This window comes from Homalodisca vitripennis, chromosome 3 (genome assembly GCF_021130785.1).
Source record: "Homalodisca vitripennis isolate AUS2020 chromosome 3, UT_GWSS_2.1, whole genome shotgun sequence".
In the NCBI taxonomy this organism is placed as follows: Eukaryota; Metazoa; Arthropoda; class Insecta; order Hemiptera; family Cicadellidae; genus Homalodisca; species Homalodisca vitripennis.
The window spans coordinates 118,481,704-118,504,849 of NC_060209.1; the positions used below are offsets into that span (position 1 = coordinate 118,481,704).

Here is a 23,146-nt window from a genome sequence, read left to right on the forward strand (position 1 = left end):
CCACTTTGGAGAGATACACTAAATGCATTTCGTTTTTTATTTCTTCTTTTAGTCTTAATGGTGAGCTCATTTTCTTGTAGACTAGTATAAGAAGAAGGGTTGGCCTTATTACTGTATTTAGTTGTGAATGGTGTAGTAGGACTAACAGGTATACTTTCAAGCTCCTTGCAACATTTATGTTGAATGTTTTTCTGACAGTGTTTTGACCAACTGTTCCAATTTGTCTTGCCAACTTTTTAGTAGCACAAGCTCCGTGTGAGTTGATACGGGTTTTGTGTAGCTGGAAGTGTGCTTTCTTCAGAGGTTTGAGTGGCAGGATTTTTATTGTTTCTAGTTTATTTAAACTTTCCATTTTATTCCTCTGAAGTTTATCAACAGTCAATTCAGATTTTTTATTTTGTTCAAGTTTAAGTCTATAGTATGTTGTGACTTTTTGTCTTGTTCTTCAAAAATATTTTGCATTTTCAATTTGAAATTCTTTTCTTTACGCAGTTGGGATTGGCAGTGTATCAGCTCTTCAGTAAGGGTTTCAATCCTGCTTAGATGTTTTAGTTCACTATTTTTCTATTTTCTCCTCCATACTTAATATTGTGGCTGCTAGTCTAAGATTTTCTTCTTCTAGGTGCTTATTTTTTTCTAAGAGAGTTGAACCTATCTTAGCAGCTATTTCTAGTTTTTCATCGTTATTAGTAGTTTCTAAGAGATTATTTTCTACCAGACTTTTTTCTATTTCAACTAGTGAGTCAATTTAAGATTTTTGTTCTACTATTGAAAAAGAGGAGTTTAAGAGTTCATTCCCACGGGTGCTGTTGACTTCCTGTGGGGAAGTGATAGAAATTTTGAAGGACCTCTTGTATATTTTTAGTCTTTATTTCTGAGGTGTTACAGGCAGCATGTTCTAGTTCAGTTTTAGACTGGACACATGAGCTGAGACAGTTAGTGCATTGCCATTTTCCAATTTCAACTTTTGTCCATTTTTTAAAGTTCTTTTCCAGAATGTTTTGGCATCCTACATGGTACCATTTTTTACAAAGTCCTGTGCACAAAATCCCTGAGAATTTCACTCCAATGTCACAGTTGCCACAGGGAAATTTTGAGGGCATTGTGGTCTTATTTTGGAGTCAATGTTTAAAGATTGTAAGTCTAGACTGTTCAGCTTTTTTTAAACTAGGCTTGTCCAACCCCTTGTCTAACCCCTGATAAGGTCTGATAAGCAGTACATATATAAACAAACCAGCCAACAGTCTCACAATAGTCAGATTGCCCAATATCAAAGAATGTGTGCAGGTGTTCACTGGTGCTCCAGCTTATCTTATCTGCTGGTCAAAGGTCAGCTCTTGGCACCAATGTATCCTTATCTGAGAGCCTATCCTATCAAACTGGTTAGAAACACTCACTTATATTCAAATTTTGACAAATAAATTGAATTTTATCTCTTATTGTAAGTCAAACCTGTTTGTTATAGTTCTTAAAATCTTCACAACAAAAAACTGCTAATTCAGGTACCAATTATTAGAATAAAAAGCATACTAAAAAACTGTATAAAAATTGCACAAAATTGAAGAGCTGACTTGCACATGGACTGTAGCAACAGGGGCGTCCCCCACTCTCCTGTACAATATATACAAAGATTCATCTTTCACTCAGTCACTGGATTCTACACTGCATTTGCGGCCTCCCTGTCAACTGGTCTAGCATAGTATCCAAGCAGATGATAGCACTTAGAGTGAACTCCATAATTACATCCAAGGCAAAAGAAATTTGTTTTCTTTTTCAAATTCTTACATTCACATACGGCATACGAGCGACAGTTCGTATTGGGGAGTTTGACGAGTTCATGAATAGGGCCAAGGACATCACCAGGTGGAACTACAACTTCTCTGTCTGACTCACACAATTGTGAGTGAACACTTACTAAGAAATCACGTCTGTTACATGGTCTGTCAATATTGTTTTTATACAAAACGTATGCATTGTGTAATGACATGACTAGGTAGTTGGTTAATATTTTTTTCCAATATTTTCTAGTATCTCTAGAACATATAACATGATAGATAGATATATCTTTGACATTTACCCCTCCCATGTACTGATTGTATTTTTATGAGAAGAAGCTTTGATGCTTCATTTCCATTCCTACTATGCACTTGCACATTTTCAGCAAGACAACCAGTTGTAGGACATTAAACAGTTTATAGTTTCTTGTTGTCTTTAAAACCAACCAAGGGAAGTTCATTTTTGCAAAAACAAAAACTAATTTCAATTTGACATTAGACTTTTGGATAGGCCTTTGGAATTATCCCTAGTAGTACCAGTCAGAAATGTGTTTCTCTCCAAAATTCTTTTCAGCTAAAGGGACTTTTGTGTACCAGTTGTCTGCTAACAAGTCTTGGACAAAAGGTGAAGAACAGCCTTTTGGGCCAAAGGGGTCATTACCATCAGAGATAAATTGTGAACCAGAATAAATTTCTGATTATAACACATAACTATATTCACTGTCACAAACTTCAAACTTTTTCAAGCTGCAACAGCAGTGTCTTTTGTTGGTTAGGTATTGGATATACAAAGCCCTATTTTTCATTCCAATTAGACTCTTGTCTATAGATATATATATATATATTTGTTTAGGCATAAAATGTGCAGTGAAATTTTTATTTAGCTCATCAATATATGGTTTTACTTTGTTCCAAGAGTCATGACCAGGATGTTCCACCAGTGGGTTTGGAGTTGAGTTGAGATTTAGCATAGAATTAATAAGTTGAAAATGTCTCAATGTCTTGGTTTTTGGATAAAAAGGAATGTACTGATAAGGCTATGTATCCAAATAGTCTTCAGTGTTCTTTCTTGGTGTAGTTTCCATATTTATGAGAATTCCAATAATTTTTTTCATTTCTTGGACTATCACATCCATCCTGTGTCACTTCATTTTCTCTGGTTCCCTGGTGTCAAGTATGGGTGTTTCTGCATATTTATTACTTTCCCTTGCAACAAGGTGCCAAATAGTGTTTGTAAAGAATAGGAAAAGATAATGTATAAAACTAGAGCTCCTAGGTGGACAGTTTTGAGGGCCAGTACAAGAATCCTTGACCAAAAATGGTGTTTATTTCTGATTCGGGTGGGAAAATATATATCCATCTTGGGCCTACATCAGTAGAATCTGAAGCATTGTTGGTAGGCCTACTAGGAATTGCAGCATTTGGACTATGACATAAATTAGGATTAGAACTAACATTGGATGGTCCAAGAAGATCTAGGCCTATGTTAGATTGTGTACTGTCAAATTCACTGTTATGTTAATCTCTCCATTGAGAAAGTTCTTCTTCTCTATCAGGTTCGTAAATATTTCCACCGCGAGAGAAAAAGTCAGTCAAACTGTCATCACTATCATAGTTTACATTATTATTATTATTATTGTGGTTTATCTCAATGTTAGAATAAACATCATCATCACTAGAAATAGGATGTTCCAAAACGAGCTCTCTAAGATCACTTGATTGGTCTCTGAAGTTTTCACCCAAACTGAACAACTAAAACTTAACCTAAACTAAACAACAATAATAACAACACATTTTCCCACAAATACTATTGGATTCGTAACTCCAAACACAAAACTCGGCACTTGTTTAGTTTCACAATAACATGGCAGACGCTTATTACATTCACATCAGCTGTCCATAGAGAACGATGTTTTACGGTAAACAAGGAAGACAATAATCAAAATGAGAACAATAAATCGGTACTATAGTTAATGCTCTGCCAGAATATATAAAACAATATCATTAATATGACCTTACATGTCTAAAATTTAAATAACTGTACATGTCTACTTTGGTAATGAATATTCGTCTTTGCCCCATCTTACAGGCCTTTGGTGACAAAAATTTGTTTCATGCTAGTTGGAGGGATAAGCTATATAGTTCACATTTTTTATGTATTAATAACTTTATTAACCCTCGCGGTGGGAGAAGGTGGAGGTTGCATCCGGGTTTGAGAGTGAGTAGAATGGTATTACAGTCACCTTCCCCCAAGGTGGCTTCGGACCTCCTCTCATTAAACAGATCAATGTCTTCTAAGGTCATTGGTCTCATTACGGGGGCATGGTCACCTGAAGAAGCATCTACACAGAGTTGGCATCCTTCAGGAGGATCCGCTCTGTGGAAGGTGTAATGAGCAGGAGGAGACTGCTGAGCACCTGCTCTTTGATTGCCCTGCAATAGCAAGAGAGCGGTATGCCATCTTTGGTAGCTTGAACAGGGGTGGTGAGTTTTCGCAGGAGGACTTGATAGGTTGTTTTCGGCGGTTTGTTGAACTGCTGAAGTTGTAGACTGGTAGGCCTCATGGTGTTTTCCGGGGTGCGCAAAAGGCCCTTGAGGCTTAAGTGCATGGCAGTAGGCCGCCCCAAGGAAAAAAAAACCCTCGTGGTGATAATAGTATCGGCCGCGACGATTATATCGTCCGCCCCGGGTGATATCGTCGCGAGCGCTACTATTATGTAAGCGCTTTTTGCAACGCTAATTCCTTCAACAATTCTCGTTGAAATCTAATGTTTCATACAGTGCCGTAATCATGAAATTCTGGAGTTTCTTTTATATTCTCTATGGAATCTAATAGATTGTTTTGGCGGTAGATATATCGATGATTTCAACCAGCTGTTTTCTGCTGTTGTTACACCCATACAGTAATGGTGTCTACTGTGTTATTGTTTTGAATTGTGCTGTATTTAGTGGCAATGGATAACAATTTAGGCTCAGATCAAATCAGAGATGTTTTTAGATGATGAAATAAGTGATTTGGAAGATACTAGTGATATAGATGTGATATAGATCTGAATTTGATTCAGATGTGTCATTAGATTATTATTCTTCTGACAGCGGTAAGGAATACGTAAGGAAACTTTGAAGACTTAGAATCTTCTGAAGTAGATATTTCTCATCATACTGTAAATAATAGTGATAGTGATGAAGATGATACACCTAATCTAAATAGGCCTATTCAAGAATTTTCCAATCCCGTGTGGTTGAGAACTTATACACCAGAAGATGTCATTGATATTGAATCACAGTGAAGTTTGCTCAGAAAAAGAGGTGTACATAGTCATTATTATATATATAGATTGAGTTTTTTTATGAATTGAGCCATACATGTGTAGTTTTTCTGAATGTACATAAAAAGGCGAACACAATGGCTATTCCACATTTTTTTATTTTTATTTGTATAATAAAGTACTGGTTGTGAGAATTTGAAAAAAATTTTTTGCAAAAGTAAATTTGAACATTCAGCAGAGTACAGTGGGTCATCATATTAGCGCAAGTTCACTTATAGTATTATTTTCTGATTCCTTAGAATGTACAGAATAAAATGATATGCAACACAATATATTACAACACAGTTTTTGCTTTTAAAAAAATGTTTTTTTTAACATGCGCACATTTAATCAAAATATACCCATCACCATAGGTAAAAACATGTATCACCCGGAGGGTTAAAAATTAATGTATTTTTAAAACATGCTATTATGAAATATTTTTGTAAATTGATTCACTCAGTTAAATTTCTTTGCAGCTATATATTTTATGCAAATCATACATCAAGGTAAGTGTCTGATCACAAGTAAATGGCTCCTTTATAAAAAGAAGCTCATTTCCATCTGGTGGCTGGCAAGATTGCAGACACAGAATAAACAAATATTCTGTAAAGATATAAAGTACAGTACCTGTGGAGTTTGTCCATCATATTGACAAGTTGCATGGCCTCATACTCCTTCTGTTCCTCAGTCATGTGGGCAGTGGGATCAGGGCGTGGAGGCTCGTAACACCCCACCACTGGGTTGATACTGCAACATAAGTCACCAATACAGAATAACGATCTAAAGTATCACAAAATAAATCCATTATTTATTATCATGTATACAGTCAAATCTTTCCCAAACTTCTGAATAATTCGTGTACTGACCCGTGTTTGTACATGGAGTACTCATCGGTCTCACTGTCACTATCGGAGCTGTACTGTCCATGTGGTTGGCAGCTTTGGTGTTGGGCCAACAGGCCGCGGTTGGCAAACTGTCCGGCAGCATTGCCGTAGCCTGTGTACTTGATCATTCGTGACACTGGAACAATTAATTGATTAAATTTTAAACATTAATAGTATAAATATTAATACTGCGGCTTTAAAATTTAAAAAAAAATACTAAGAATAATATTGCAAACATGTTTTGCAGTGTTATACAATTTCAAATAAAATTAGATATCTTTCTATCTTTGTATCTCCTATGGGGATGGTTTGATACCTGAATACCCCAATGTATATTGGTGTCAAGGAATAAAGAATATCATGGACTCTTTTCACTCAATTCCGATACTAATATTTTCAATTTATACTATTAAAATAATTAATATCAACAGTTATGCTTAAAATACATCTAAAGGTGACTATTAATTTTATTTAGATGTTTTCACTCTGTAATAAATCAAATACTTAAAGGATATAAATATATAAGTATAAATCAAATACTTAATTAAAGATAACACAGGAATCTTTGCAAAATTCAGAGTTGAGATCACAATTTTGATATCAGTATCAGAATTTGAATAAAAGTTTTTCAACAGTCTATCCCTAATCTTACATTTCTTCATATTTTAGTTGGTTTTGGTTTTGAAGATTGGTTAGTGAAAAGTTATAGTCAATGAGATCTGTACTCAACACACTAGACCTTATAGAATAGTCGCATGTGAGGCAAAGTGTCGTATCATACCACTTTCTTTGCAGAGTACAAACAGCAGCTCAGCAACCAAATCACGCACGTTGGTGACAGGAGACGTGAGTAGACGACACAGTTTGTTACGCAACGTTGTTCCTTCCTCAGGTCTTGTATGCACATCTCGCAGGGGTGGCAAGATACGCCACCGTAGGTACTTGCGTAACAGGCGATGATTTATTGCACATTCCAATAACACCGTCACTATTGGCGATAATCTTTCTTGTAGACTCTGCACCACCTAGTACCATCAAATTATTATTGTTATCAGCTATATATTCACTTGTATAAACCACATTTGGTGATCTTGACAATTTCCAAAATTTTCTTGTTCACAGCAGATAAAAACATTGGTAAGATAGTTAACTGTTATGGTCATAGTCATAAAAATATTTATTTAAATATCATTCAGAACAACAATTGCATCAAATAAAATATGAATAAAACTATTTTTGGTATATGACTATAACATTTTATAAATACATTATTCAATTATAATTTATACTTCAAAACTATACATATATATATATATATATATATATATATATATATATATATTTGCGATTCAATGTTTATTGAAATTAAAACTATATATATATATATATGTATAGTTTTAATTTCAATAAACATTGAATCGCAAAAAGTACTTGCTCCGCCGGGACTCAAACCCGGATCTCTCACTTGCCGGATGAATGTGCTACCATTACACCACAGAGCCCTCACTTTTTACGATATAAATATAAACTTTTATGTAAAAAAAGTATATCAGTACAAATAATTATACTTTTTTGTACTTATTTGCAATAAACACAATTATCAATTCAGGTGACAATACGTTCAACCATTGTCTGTTGTCAGAAGAAAATTCATCACAATGATACAGCGATTCACACACCAAATAGAAAGAAAACCTATCAAATAGTTTGGAACCTATCAAATACATGATACGGTTAAATGACTAAAATAAAAAAAGTAGAACATTAAACCATTGCGGATCGTATTGTTTTGGCGCGTGGGTACGACTCAACTCATCTTAGGAAAAAAAAAGCAGAAGTATCCGGCCCGCCCAATGTTCAGATTGTGGACTCTACCAAGCACTTGGGCCTAATTCTCGACACCTGTCTCTCATGGAATCTGCATAAATAGACTCTCTGTGCCTTAAACTTGGTTCTGCCATTTTTGCACTAAAAAGAGTGAACTCCGTCTGTACAGAGAAAGCAGTGAAAATGTCATACCACGCTTTATTCGAATCCCACCTTAGATATGGCATCATACTTTGGGGTGAATCCTCATGCCAAAACATGCAACGTGTTTTTCTAATGCAAAAGCGGGCAATACGAGCTATGACAGGACTCCCACCTAGAGAAAGCTGCAGGGAAAGATTTCGAGATCTACAGATATTCACTGTTTTCTCCCTGTACATATATGAGGTTATGCTTTATGCCTCTCAACAGAACCTGACCAGAAATATGGATATCTATAATCACCAAACAAGATTTGCCAGGAACTTCAATATCCCTGCCCACCGCACTGTACTTTACACTAAGAAACCATCCTACGCCGGCGCCAGGCTTCTCAATCTTCTTCCGGCAAGTACCACGGATGTTCCAGCAAGAACCTTTAAGAAATGGCTGCGGAGTTGGTTGCTGGAAGGTCCAGTCTACAGTATGGAGGAATTCTTTGAACGAGCTCGTGTTCTTAGAGAAGAATGAAATTGACTTTATTGTAGAAGAATAACGAAATGTATTTTTTTAACACCATTCTGTTCTCAATGATCACGAATAAAAGCATTCTGTATTCTGTACCAGCGGGCACAAATTAATTTACGGTCAGCGGCCGAACGAACAGCAATGGTGCACCACATCGTATCGCTCGCTATTGTATACTCACCTCAAATCCACGTTGAACTGGATTCCAGTTTATAAAAATATGTCCATCTATATTCTTAAAAGCAAAATAATTAAATACAATACTAATGAACTATTGTAATAAATATCTCTAATAAATATCGATCAAGTTCAGACGATCATAAGTTTTCTATTTCGATCAGCTCATATTGACACGCAAATTATACCATAAAATACGATGCTAGTTACTAGTATAATAACACCTGAGAAAAACAACCAATCAGAAGCGCTAAAAAGCAGAGAGTAAACTCATGAATGATTTTTCAACTTCAACATACAGCTGCGATCTGTAGGATATTTATAAAACTGGAAAACTCTGAACGAAGACCGTTGTTAAACACTCTTAGTTGACAAGTGAAAACGATCGCCCAATCTATCAGACATTAATAGAACTATTAGGAGGGAAACATAAAAGCAGACCGCTTTTGTGACCTGAGGTCGTCATCGTGCCGTTAGGCCCGGCCGCTGCGTGACGAGCACAGCTCGTCAGTGATCCGCAATGGGTTAACAATTATTAAAAATATAAAAGTCGATGTTTGTACTTTATGACCATCTTTTACACCATCAACATAGAAAATAATGCTAATAAATAAATAATTTTATGAAAATTAATTTCACAGCAATTTTTTCCTCAGTTAGAACATTAAATACAAGTGTAATTCTTTTAAATTAAAATCTGTTTATTCTCCAATTGCTCTAGCAATCAGTTTCTCTGGTAAACCAAACATTGGAATTGATTTAAAATTCAATAATTACCAGTTCATTATGAGTTATGGGAGTTTGTATTTCTTAAAGATAACTAGACTTTAAAAACATTTTGAAACCACATGTCACATTTTCAAAGACTTTAAATTACTGATTTGAAAAATATCTTTTTTTAAGCTTAAACAAAAAAGTCGTGCTAAAATTTTAAAAACATACTTCTTTTTATTCAAAAAAGTAAACTATGTGAATGTACCACTGGTATTCTCCTGGGACAGTTTGAAAATCTTATTTATTGTTATTTTCTACTCGTACAGTATTTTAGTCCTTTAGGAAGTGATAATGTGGACTTTAGATTTATACTTTTTATAACCTTAAGTATTCTGTCAACGGTAATGTCCAGAATTTAGAATAATTGTAAAGATTAAAGTTTTGGGAAAATCTTCATAGAGCAAGCAGCATTTTTCAAGGTAAGATCTTCATTACACTTTTTATTATTATATTTGAGACATGATTTCAATGTGGGTAAGTAAAATAAAAATATGATTCAAATCTAATGAAAAATAACTAAAATAGCATACCTTTTCTTAATTACACATGGCAAACATTTCTAACCCATTCTAACAACATTTCTAACATTTTTCAGTCAATCTTGGCTAATACAATTAAAAAAAATCTAGATAACAGCAAAACCTGAGAAAAGCTGTTACTGACCGGATTTTGGTCAAGCCGAGTATTGAGGAAGGTGACAAGGACTGCCATAGCCTCCATGTTGTAGCCTTCAAACTCTGCCTCCTTGGAGACATCTTTGGTAAGAGGTGCCATCAGCTCTTGATGGCATCGACCCGGCATTGTCGTTAACAGATTCACTACATGGCTACAAAATATTTATAATAATCATTTCAAAATTCTATTTAACAATTACTGTAAAACTATTTGATTTTTTGTTAAAAATTTTCATTTCTCACTATATTTATATACCTTGAAAGCATAGAAACATTATAAGGATCTTAAAGAAATATACCTTATATTTATATCTCCTTATTATATGGAGAATAACTCTATGGTAAGAAATGGTACAAGATTCTATAAATTTGAAAAGAACACATTGACATTCTCTTTAGGTAAAATGGTGTCACTGTGTTTATATAATGGAAGCATTATTAAATAAGTAATATCTGTAAATAAACTCTTGTAACTTTTTTATTTATTTTTTTAGTATTATATGTTTTTATTGAAATGCATCAATTAAAGAAATATGTTAGGTAAAATTTTAAAACTAAAACCTATAATTTATTTATTGTAATAATATATTGACAGTATTTCATTAATATGTTTGGTGATAAGTGTGTTTAGCTGACAGTAATTTTATGTGAAATAAAACAGAATGGTGTAGAATTTCAATAGAAAACTGTTAAACTAAAATATCACATATTAATTTAGACCTATAAAAAGTAATAAATTAACACACTGTCATATTTACAATGCTCAGGTTTATACAGATCAACAATAAAAATTGAACACACAGACAATAATAAAATCTGGCAAAAGATTACGATTTGGTTGTGACTAAGTTATGAGAAGTCCATATCGTGATCTTTAATATTTGGGAAAATTAAATGTGTGTTTGTGCATGTGCTCAGAGGCTTTTTTCTTTATTTCATGTAAAGAAGTTCAAACCACACCCCAAGAGTGAATTAAATATCTTGTATCTAAGGATAAAATGCTATACAACATCAAAACCATTGCATTTTGTGTTTTGAAATTACACTTATCTAAGCATAATGGAAATAAACAAGTGCACCAACTACAGTAAATGCACTTTTCTTATAAATAATTTATTGTTATTTGACTAATTATAAATCAATACAAACATACAAGATGTTCTGATCCTACTACAATCCTTAGCAACAAATTAAAATAGTGAATAATAACGATTACCTCTGTAACTGTTCCTTGTTAGACGGGGGATCAGTGTCACACAACAACAACTCCTTCAGTATGGACTCTAGCCTGAGTAGCTGAGCATCCTCCTCCTCGTCCGGCACTCCAGGCTTGCAGGTCAGGTTGAACAACACCTTCAGCACCTCACTGGCTAGCTGCACTTGATTGTCCTGATAAACCAATATGACTATTATTAAATATTGATTTTTCATTTCCAATTTAGTTTATGTTTGCCAAACTTTTATGTATGATCAATTTTAAGTCTTCGAATAGATATGATTGAAATTGACACCTGGGTTCAAATAAAAGTTGGATTAAGTTCTCGAGTACACAGCAAAAAAAAAAATACTAAACATGTAAATGCAGTAGCATTATTTTAAGACTGAGGAGAATTATTATACCACAAGAACTGGAGTGGAATTTTGTGGACGATCTTCTTCCTCAGAAGCATCTTTGATAATGAGATCCAATATTTCCATGAGATAAGTCAGGCCATGTAACTCTTCTTTAAGCCTTGGCCTGAAATATTAAAAACACTTTAGTATTAAAACATGTTAAATTTACCATATTAACTCAAATAATCAGTGATAAATAGAATGCATTTCTAGACAGATTAAAATAAAATATTATTTTAGAGTTTGTTCTAATGAAAACACACAGAAAACAATTGTACCTGATATCAGGCTGAAATGCTGTCATGACAAACAACATTCTCATATCAAAGAATTTGATCTCATGAGGCAGTAGAGGATCCCGATATGTGCGCAGTCTCATCATAATAGCCTCTATGGCATGGTTGTGACCACACAGTTTGCGGGCATGTTCACAGTTGAACACCAGGTTACATAGACACTTCATGGCCTCAAGTACCACTGAAACAAAAGCATGATCACTGCTATTTTGATCTAGTGAAATACTAGAGGGAAGGTGACTCATAATAGCCTTTGGAGTGGAGAGAAGTAAGTATAAAAATTAACAAAAATGCTCATTTTTTGTTTACTAATTACCTAATCATGACACTAATATAATTTTTAAAGGTACTCTAAATAATAATATTCTATACTATTATAACAAAGCAACTAAACAGTTTTAAGACATTTTGAAAAAACTCAATTTCTCAATTATAGAAATTAGCAATTAATTAGGCCTTGACTAATTGGCTGAAAATTTGTTTTGGAACTACATTGACTATGGATTACTCTAGAATAGTACTGAGACTGATGTTAAGCTTTCCAATGTTCTCTAGAAACTGCCTTTAACTGAAGTCTAAATTTCATTTCCTGGTTATTGTAATAAGATATGTAAGCCATAAGGGGTGACAAAACTATTAACGAGAAATAAATTGAAAGTTATCTAGCTTTAATAGGAAATATAATAGAATAAGTACAGTAAACACAGGAGATAATATTATATATTATTTCCAATCATTATCACGAAATACAGTTCTAGCACTCTACTGGATATGCTTGGCATACAACCCTCCCTAGGCAGGCAACCCCATCCTGGCAACAACAAGCTATTGGCTACATAACACTTTCCAGTTTCTAGTATATTATAATTTACGATCCTGATCCTTATTTAAGATGTGTGCAGTAAGTCCTTGCAGATTAATAACTACACAATAAATGGTTCCAAGGAAAGCAAAGAAAAAGGATATAAGTTAGAGAAGTAAAATGAATTATTGTAGTTACTGGTGGTATGTAAAGGTAACAGATGGTACACATTAACTGATTGCAACAACCCGAGTAGTATACTGTACTTGCTTGAAGATTGGTTCCTAGAGTAATAATACTACAAAACTGTAAATAAATAGCTGTTAATATTATTAATCCAACTGTTACATTGAAAAAGTAGTTTTAAAACAATCATATGGTAAGTGCTTATTTATCTTTATTTCTAAGTCAAAGCAACGAATTATTATTATAATCTTATTCTTAACTATTTATACTACTTTTTTTTCCTAATAAATGAACCAAATATCACAAGATTTTTGTTAGAGAAGACACTTAAGTCTTAAAGTGACTTTTTAAAGAGCTCAATCAGATCTCTACTACAGTTACAGAAGGTTAAGATTCTTCTTATTTCAGTATTTTTCAGAATAAAAACCAGCAGAAGACAAACAATATAATAAACAAGTAAAATACCATTAACTTAAAAACATCTGAAAACTTTTAAAATGTTATATTTAAAAAAAAATACTAAACATTACTTTATATTTTAAATGTATAATATTGTTACTTACATTAAATTTAATGTGTGCATGTTGATACTATTAGTTTCTAGACTGTAAAGGTAATGAATAAAGAATTATTTCATTTAATTTCAAAGCAACTATGTTATTGCTTCTTGAACGTGTAAATGACTTACCATCAAAGTTATCAAATGGTTGATTGGTCATTAACATAGCCTGTTCCTGAGGTACCAGTCCAGCATGATACAACAGTATGTTCATCCACTTCTCACAACAAAGATCATCCAGGTCTGTCTTTTCTCGGCTGTGAAAAAGAAAAATGTATAATATTGACATAGTTTGAAAGTGTTAATATTATTTCATACGTACAAAATCTTTTATTTGAGAACAGCATAAAAACCTTGTAAATTAATTGTGACATCATTTTCTATTAACAATTTAGTTTGTAGTAAATTAATTGTGACATCACCTTTTAGTAACAATATAGTTTGTAATAATAGACTAGGGTTCACTTTTCAGTTATTGTGAGACAAATCTTATTACATTACTGATTTCCAATTAACAATTAACATCTAAAACTATCTAAATCTAATTAACATTATCAAAACAAATAACAAAAATTGTATTGTGAACAAAAAATATCTGAATTATATATGTGACTTGTGTATATTCATCATTGCCAATTTAGTGAATATGTATATTCGTATATATATATATATATATATATATATATATATATATATATATACATATATATATATATATACATAATAACAGCCTTCAATCACTTACTCACTAATTCTTTAACTTCTCAATATGCCGAAAGTTGAAATTTATTTTTATCCTATTATTTTTTTATGTTGTCACATAACAACACGTACAGTAAGTAGTCCTTGAAAGATGAAATTAGACATACACGTGCCTCATGACTAAAATGGAAAAACAAAAACATTTTCATAATGGTCAACCTCCCACAGAGGTTTAAATAGGGATGCAATCATACAAGAATTATTTATTGTTTTTCAACTTATCGATGTCCAACAACAAAGAAATTTAAAATACGTTTTTATTAGCCTCCCAACAGAAAAATAACAGTGCTTTTCATCAATGGGAGCAAAAGTGGTTGTTTTCAATGAGCAATCGTGTTTTATGAACAAAGCGAAGCTGAGTGTGCATGTTTGATTAAGCACTTAAGAACACCCTTGCTCCATGGGGTGAAGAACAGTTTTTTCAAATGGAAAACAAAATTAAAACTTATTTATTTTATTTTCATTACGTAATGGCTTAACATAGTAATATTATCAAGTTTGCGTATAAAACATCTGTATTTTTTGCATTTACTTATTCTGAAACAATTAACGTTTGAGGTTAACGCACTGATAAAACTTAAGTAGTGCACCAGCTGATTTTAAGATCTGTGTTATTAGGTGATGGAAAACAATGACTTCATGGACTAACTGAAATATAAATAACAGCTATTATTTGTGCAGTACAATAAAAAGAGATTTTTCATACAGATCAATCACTCATAGTGATTAAAATATGGCGTTGGAACTCTTAGGATAACTATAGTTTAATTTTTCAACTTTCCGCTGTCTAGAAAGGTGAAATTTGAACCACACTTATATTATGGCCTCAACAGATAACCAGAAGTAGACACTTTTTAGCGCAAGAACACTTTTCGGATGAACGTATGTGCATATTTTCTTAACCAGGTGAACAATAAAAAAGCTACTACAGAATCAAAATTCTTTAGACCAGAAAAAAATTACAATGACTGGAAGTAAACACTGACTGAAGTAGGCTTCTCAGGCTGAGTATGCATATCTTTTTTCAATACTGGCAACAAGAGCCTATCTATGGAATGTAAAATATAATTTATTTAAACCAGATATGCTTCTTCAAATGCTAAACCTCAAATACAAGCCAGTGGCAATTTTGTTTAGTTTTTTAACCTCTTAACCATGAACACTGAAATAATACGTACCATAGTCTAACATCCAATTCAAAATTGCTCTAACTTAGTAGATCTGTAATATTATTTAAAATAATCCTCAGTTTATACCAAGTTTAAGTGCCTCTAATTTTATGCACAAATGTTGGAAACACTGTGTTTGTTATGCTTACCTTAAAATCCGAACACATGCTAGACACTCCTTATGGCATATTGCTGATGATGGTTTATCCAAATGTGAAAATAGTAAAGTCCAAAGTTTTTTACGGCGATCATCTAAGTTCAGTTCAGGAAAGGCAAAAGCTTGTTTGTGCTGAAAGAAAACATTAACTAGTATCATATTTGACTTCCAATTAACAATTGACCAGCAATAAAATAAAAATTGAGAACAAGATAAAAAAAAACAAGGGATAAAGAGAGAAAACATGAATAACACACTGGAGTGTTCACAGTTCAGGAAAACTAAAAATCAAGTCAGAAAATTTACAAAAGCACAAATTGAAACAAATTTCAGGTATTAAATAGAATTACAAAATATTAAGTCAGAACAAATGCAATTATTGGTCTGAGTTAATATGCAAAACTGCCGGAAAAATCAAATAGGCCAATTATACTAACATGTAAATAATGTAGAATAAAAAAAATAAGCTTAAAAAATATACATTAATTTATGATATCTGGGATTCCCACCACTTAACTTTCCATACCAAACTTATTTTTATATAAAAAATGAATTGTAAAATAAGAAAATGTTAACCGTAGCCAAATGGACTATTATGAACTATTAACTTATTTTCATACCATATTCTTAAATATAATATGTCAATCAATCAACCCTTTATTAACATTTTCTTAAAGAAAAGCAATACAGTAATAATTTTTACAAAACAGTAAATCATTGTACCAGCTAGCGTACATACAGTCATATTTTACAAAACAAAACAATAAAAAAAAACAAGTGATTTATAAAAGTGAATAAATGAAGGCAAAGTTGATGAATTGTTCTTCCAGACCAAGAAATCCTTCACTGAGCAGAATGAATTTTGCAGGAGCCATTTGTTCCTGGCAGTCTTCAGTCTATTCACCGGAAGTCTCTTCAAGTGGTCATGTAGTGAGTTAAATAAAGCTGCACCTTTCTATGCAGGCTTTTTTCATGGAGGCTGAGATGGTATGATCCAGGAGAAAGTTGGGCCTCTTTCAAAGTGTAGTATTGGTGTTGGTCCACTAGTCTTGTTTGAATAGAGCTAACAGCTTACATCATTATCTCGAGACCGTACAACGATGCTACTGTCATGATCTTGTGCGCTCTGAATGCTTCCTTGCAGCTATCATGATAGTTCAGTCTTGCCCTAATAGCTTTTTTTTGTATGACTAATATTTTGTAAGTTCTGGGCCATTGTTTCACTCTAGACCACTAAGCCATATCTTGAGTGCGACTTAAACTGGGCAAAGTAAGCAATTTTGCTGTTTGAGAACCACTTATTTGGTTCATTTGCCTGATGCTATCCATGCTGGTGCTTAGGTTTTAGTGAGTTGATCTATATAAAATGTCCATAAAATAGTACTGTTGGTGGTTAACCCGAGGTATTGGAAGATAATGGAAAGATTAGAAAGTGGTTGTTTTTAGCTGCAGTGAAAATTGTGTTTTGTTTTCATTTAAGACCAGATTGTTCATGTCACAGTGATGCTTTGTCATTTTAAAGTCAATAAAACAGAATGTCAAGGTGATCTCTGTTTCTGTTGGCCCTATCTGCTATTTGTTATTAGGCTAAAAAGTAGGTAAACACATACAAACATACAAATACAATAAGTTAACAAACATTCATGTGAACTGAACTTGAATTTATGTACTATCTCAAGGGATTTTTCGCCAGAAGTGCAGAATGGTGCTGAAAACCACGCTGATGGCCAGAGAAATTTCCGATCTGAAGTATTTTCTCAACCTCAGATCACGTGCCAGATCATCCAACATGATCTGCCATCAGAAAATTTGGACGATTTGGGACATAGTATGAGGTCGGAAAAGTACCAATCGGAAATGCCATTGGCCATCAGTGTGGGCTTCAGAGGCACCCCGGTGCCACTCCACACTTCTGGCAGAAAAACAAAAACATCCCTCGAAATATTACCCAAATTCAAGCTCAGATCATATGAACATTCCTAAAGGTTATTTTTAATACTAGTAACTTGTTTATGAAAAAACTAATCTAAACCTACTTTTATCACGTAATAACAAGTAGTAGATAGGGTCGGAGTGGCCTCCTTCTTGCCGACCCTCTAATATTGCCATACTAGTACATTAATGTTTTAATAAACAATAGAGAAATTAAAGCTTAGTATAATAATTACGTAATTTTTCGATCTTTAAAACATTGAAAACAAAAATGTGTTTATTTCTAACAAGGAGGTTAAGTCCAGATCCAAAAACCTAAACCTATATCCAAGTAATTTATTTTTAATTTTAAATAGAAAGTAAGAATGCACAAATAAGCAACAAAAAGGTATGAAAATAAAAAATTAATTAAGTTAATCATAAACCATGGTTTAGCTCATAAGAATAAATTAATTATAATTAAGTTTAATGCTGCCATTTTTTTGCTAGATCAAACTTGGATTTATCTGATGTTTTTATTCTATTAATAATAATGTTGTTTAATATGTGTTTGGGTTTTATTTATCACAGTTATCACATTGACATATTAATTTGAGTGATTTTGCTTTAAAATGATAAATTCCCAGGAATTTTATTCAATTATAATTTTATTTTAAAATATATTTCACTTTTTGAGTTCGGCTTAACCATATATTTAATGCTTTTATCTGTTAATTTAAAGTTGTTTTAGCTTTATTGCTAATTAATTATAAATTTCCAGGAAGATTTTATTTTTTGTGATATTGCCAGCAATATCCCCTGAAAATAATTTCTTGATTTTAAATTCCTGGAAATTTTACATCACTATTCATCAGTATATGTTTTATTAAAAATGTCTTATGAATATTTATGAGTTGCAACTTAAACCTATTACTAATAACATTATACTGTTCAAAATATAATTTTTGTATTATAGGTAAACCGCTTATAAAAAAACCTTTGTTGATTTGAGTTCACGCAGGGTGGGGTAAATACCCCTCCGCCACCCCTCTATTTGATCAGCTGACTAATCCGGCTCAGTTGGTATCGTTCACTGCTGCGACCCGTTCAGTTGAACCGGTCAGTACAGAATTTCTGAGCCTTCCCGCTAGAGCGTGTTATACCGGTCATCATATTGACTAAACAAAATGAACGAATGAGCGACCGGATGTAATGACCAAGTGAACGAATGGAAGTAAAGTAGTAAAGAAGTATTCGAATAGAGGAAGAAACAGCATATCGTATGTAAATGGATAGATATATAACAATAAATGTAGCCTATTATTTCAGGAAGCTATTAAATGCAAATATATCTATTAAAACTTATTTAAAAATGTAATTGTAAGTTACCAGATACATTGCTAAATATTTTAAAAGTTAATACTTACAATCAATGGACTTGGTTGATTGATATGCATTTGATTTATCATAAGTAAGGTTATTCCCTACAAATGGGGAGACTCCCTAGTCCCCCTGTTGAGTTATACGACTACGGTTTTATTCTTAATCGGTTAGCAGTGAACGAAAGTAACGACTGAACAATTTTGAGGACCTAGTTTAACCTAATGCATAAACTCTATATTTTTGTAGTTATTTCCATATGATGTTAAGCTATTTTTCATGGATAAGAGTTTTTAAATGAACTTAATAATAGTATTATAAATTTTAACAATCATTAAAAGTAACATATCTGGTTTGAAAGAAATATTAAACTTATTCAGTTGACAGGAAAAAGTGAACGAAACATTCTAGGTGAACGGGTCTTTTGAAACACTCTGATCCGGATCACTTCTTCACTTGACTGACCCGTTCGAATTGAACGACATGTCTAATGGCCACTGCCACTACATGGCAAACCTTAAAACAAAATACAAGCTTCCTGGATCTATGGCTACATTAATTTGTTCAATTAATATTTTACGCTTAGACTGCGACACCTGTATATGCCTACACAAAAAGATATATAGTTATAAAACAGGTAAAGTAGCTGCAGTGTAAACAAAACTATGAGAGCGAGATGATCCACACAGCTGATAAACAGATACAAGAAGGTGCTGGTCCCACTCCCCACCACAATTCCCCGAAAGAGGGGCCCCTCCTGCGTGGTACTGCTCAGAAATTTGCTTCTGCGCAGGTTTCTTTAATAGCGGTTGACCTATAGTAGTTACTGGCATACAAAATCATTAATATTATTCAACACTCCTTTTAAATAGGTTTAATTGATCTTGTGATCAGATTACCATTTACTGATAATAATAAAACAATTACAAACGAAGCACTCTGAGTTAGTCCTTTAATCAAAACATCCTCTCTTGAAAAAATTTAAATCATTACAATAAGTATAAATCAATTTCCAGACAGTTACGGCATCAAATAAACTTGTTTGGTAAAAAGACTTAAAGGGTAGAGTACAATAAGTGGACCCTGTTATTTTATATCAAAATTATAAAACAATATTTAATTATTATACACATTGATATAATCAACCAATAGTAATTAATCTGAACAATAAATAAATCGGATAGGGTACGATAAGCAGACCCGGTTTTTTGTATCGAAATTGGCAAACTATATTACTTAATCATAACCACCAATATAGTCAATCAATACTGATTAATTATTTTGAACAAATAACTTAAATAATCTATATCAACAGCTGTAAACACTTTCAGATAATGCATGTAAGGTAATATTTCAATTTTACATATTTAAGTAACATTTGATTATTAAAAATGGCAGTCAATTTTAGAAAACTACACGACATTGCTTTGAAAGATGATAAGACATGTTTTACGTGGCTTCAACATGTTGGACTCGTACTGAAAAATACATTATGTGAAATTTGTGAGAAAGAAACAACTGTAACTGTAAGAGGAGCAAATATGGTCGTCTTCAGTTTTCCTAATTTTGCTTATAATAGTTTGTTTCATCACTAAATAAATCCATATTTTAACTTAAAACATATGATTGTTATTGAGGACTATAGATACTTTTATATCAACTGATGGTCTAGGATTTGTGATGTGAATATTAGGAATCGATGATTACATTCTTCAATATAAAAAACCGGGTCCGCTTATCGTACCCTACCCAATAAATCATTTGTATCAACTGTATAGGCCTACACATTTTCATATTCTAAACACAATTTTTATCTATAAGTAACTTCTTAAAAAAAATATATACTTTAGAGAACTAAACAAAATAACACTTAAAGGTGATTTACTGTGTTTTTCTCGGTTTCAAGATGTTTGTTTTGTTGTTACATTTTCTTTATTATTTAAATGACATTTTTCCTGTCACTTTTCTTAATTTTATCATTTTGTTAATGGGTATGATTCCTTAGTATTTATGACATTACATAATTCTTTAAACTATTTCGATTAACTTGAAACATGTGATTTTGGTAATTATCATATTAACGGCCGGGGCGGAAAAATACGAGTTTTGCATTATAAACTTATTGGAATCGTCATATAGAAAAAAAAGTATAAGGTTTGATGGGGTGGAAATGAGAAATAACGAAGTTCTAGAAAATGAAAAATTAAATAACTTTTCAGTAATATCTCCATGTTCTACATCCACGTCTAGCGTCACGTGACCTTTTGTGGCCAATGATTGAACCTCGTGATGACATCATCGGTTGCGCCGCCATCTTTGCAAACGTAAATGAAAAATAATACAGAAATGAGCAGAATTTTGATCAAAATTAATAATGTTTTTCTTAATTTCGAGAAAAAAAATAATTACGAGTGCCTCCGGCCGAAGGTGCTGCCGAAGCCCGCGCTGATGTCAATAAAAGAAAAACATCCCTTGAGATAGTACCTATCAGTAAAATATAAAATTCTAGAGGGGCTGATCCAAAATATAAATTGAAATGTAATGCAAAGGCAATTATGTAAAGTTAAAAAACTAAATAAATCATGAAAAACTCAAATATATAGATGGATATTAACAGAGAACACTTACCATTAGTGTGTTGGCGGATATAGCTAAACAGCAGCAACAAAAAAGTTGTCTATTACAACGAAACGACAAAGTCTCCCGGTTTAAAAACACCACTCGATCGCACGACGAACACATACACTCATTTTTAAAAATTCCATGTTCAATTAAAAAAGAGATAATTTCGTTTCGGTTAAAACGTAAACTCTTTACGTGCCCTACGAAACACTCCGACACACACAATTCACTAAGGTTGGTTGAACTTGTGGATGGTTGATTCATCATTGTAAATGCTCTCACTCAATCCGACCTACTGAACACGATATCTTGTGTAGAACTGACCCATGCCCCGGAGAACTCAGATAACAGGTACGTTATCAGGCTGCTATCAGTCCCGGCCGCAGATAATATTCAAGTAAACAGATTATCCAGACACAGCACACAAACTGAACATTAAAACATTAGGAACTTAACCACTTATCAATATACCCCCTAAAATCATGTTATTTGTCATTTGCACCCCCTAGTACTATATATATATTTTTTGTTCAGGAGAGTGAGCAGAATACGTTGGTAACGTCAAATTCGTGATTTGCCGCCCCGGCGTTTAATCTTACTGGTACGGTGATTTTAATGTAGTATTTTAGATAGATTGATAGTTCGTTTATTCGATATATAAAGTATCGATGAGATAAAATAAGAAAGATAAGAACCGTTATCGACTCTGCCTGACTTAAATATATCAATTTCCTATGTTCATGGCAGAAAATGAAGTGAAATTTCTAAAACCGAATTCTGGAACTTACAACTGTTCTGAGACAATGTTGTGGGACACCGTATATCATGATAAATTACTGGGTAAATTCCAGTTTTCCGGACGTTTGGTCAGATTTAGCTAGGCACAAAAAAAAGAGAAATATCTGATCAGGATAAAAAATAAAATATTTGGCCTAATGTTTGAAGAAATAGAATACAGTCATTAGGCCATTAGAACTATTATTCATTTTGGTCTTGTAATTTCAAGCTTTTTATACATTTCTAGATCAATATAAATATTACAGGACGAACACCGTTAAAACTTTAACACTTACCTGTTCAATGAAATTTTTCAAAATATTTTTAACATCATCAAGTCCCCCGTTTTCGAGACGAAGTAATGTAATGTTGTCTATTACAATAACCATGATAAATCACTAACTCAAACTAAGACCTTAAACAAGAGAACTTTGTCTGAAAATGCCTGACTACTAAACTTAGTACCATGGAATATAAAACAACAAACATTAATTGATTTTGGAAATCCTTTTTGACAGTACACAAGATGTCAATATCAGTCCTATAAAAGTAGCAGACGAAATCATATAAGAAGAAGAAATCTAGAAATAAATATATGGAGGATTTTGTTGTGGTGTTCAAACGTCAAAGAGAAATAGCATTCCAGCATGTTAACTAAACACAGAATACTAACTTTGATTGTATATAAAATGACACTATACAGGCACAACACTCTTATTATCCCCATATTTACATATCAATCAATATAAATAATTAATATATTAAATATCATATATGATATTATAAGTAATCATTTATTAAATATTATGAGTAATACTTATTC

The 23,146-nt window shown here is 32.7% G+C and overlaps 1 protein-coding gene across 1 annotated transcript in view; it reads right to left on the minus strand.

Annotated features, from left to right (window-relative positions):
- LOC124357403 (synembryn-A) overlaps positions 1–22,873 on the minus strand; it is a 29,557-nt gene extending 6,684 nt beyond the window's left edge. The window contains exons 1-10 of the mRNA XM_046809168.1: positions 22,620–22,873; positions 15,626–15,765; positions 13,675–13,802; positions 11,981–12,179; positions 11,709–11,826; positions 11,305–11,477; positions 10,078–10,240; positions 6,752–6,995; positions 5,953–6,106; positions 5,714–5,833 (exon numbers count right to left, since the gene is read on the minus strand). Coding sequence (XP_046665124.1) covers positions 5,714–5,833; positions 5,953–6,106; positions 6,752–6,995; positions 10,078–10,240; positions 11,305–11,477; positions 11,709–11,826; positions 11,981–12,179; positions 13,675–13,802; positions 15,626–15,765; positions 22,620–22,712 — 1,532 coding nt within the window. The 5' untranslated portion in view covers positions 22,713–22,873. The remainder of the gene's footprint in view (positions 1–5,713; positions 5,834–5,952; positions 6,107–6,751; positions 6,996–10,077; positions 10,241–11,304; positions 11,478–11,708; positions 11,827–11,980; positions 12,180–13,674; positions 13,803–15,625; positions 15,766–22,619) is intronic.
- Between the last annotated feature and the right edge of the window lie 273 nt (positions 22,874–23,146).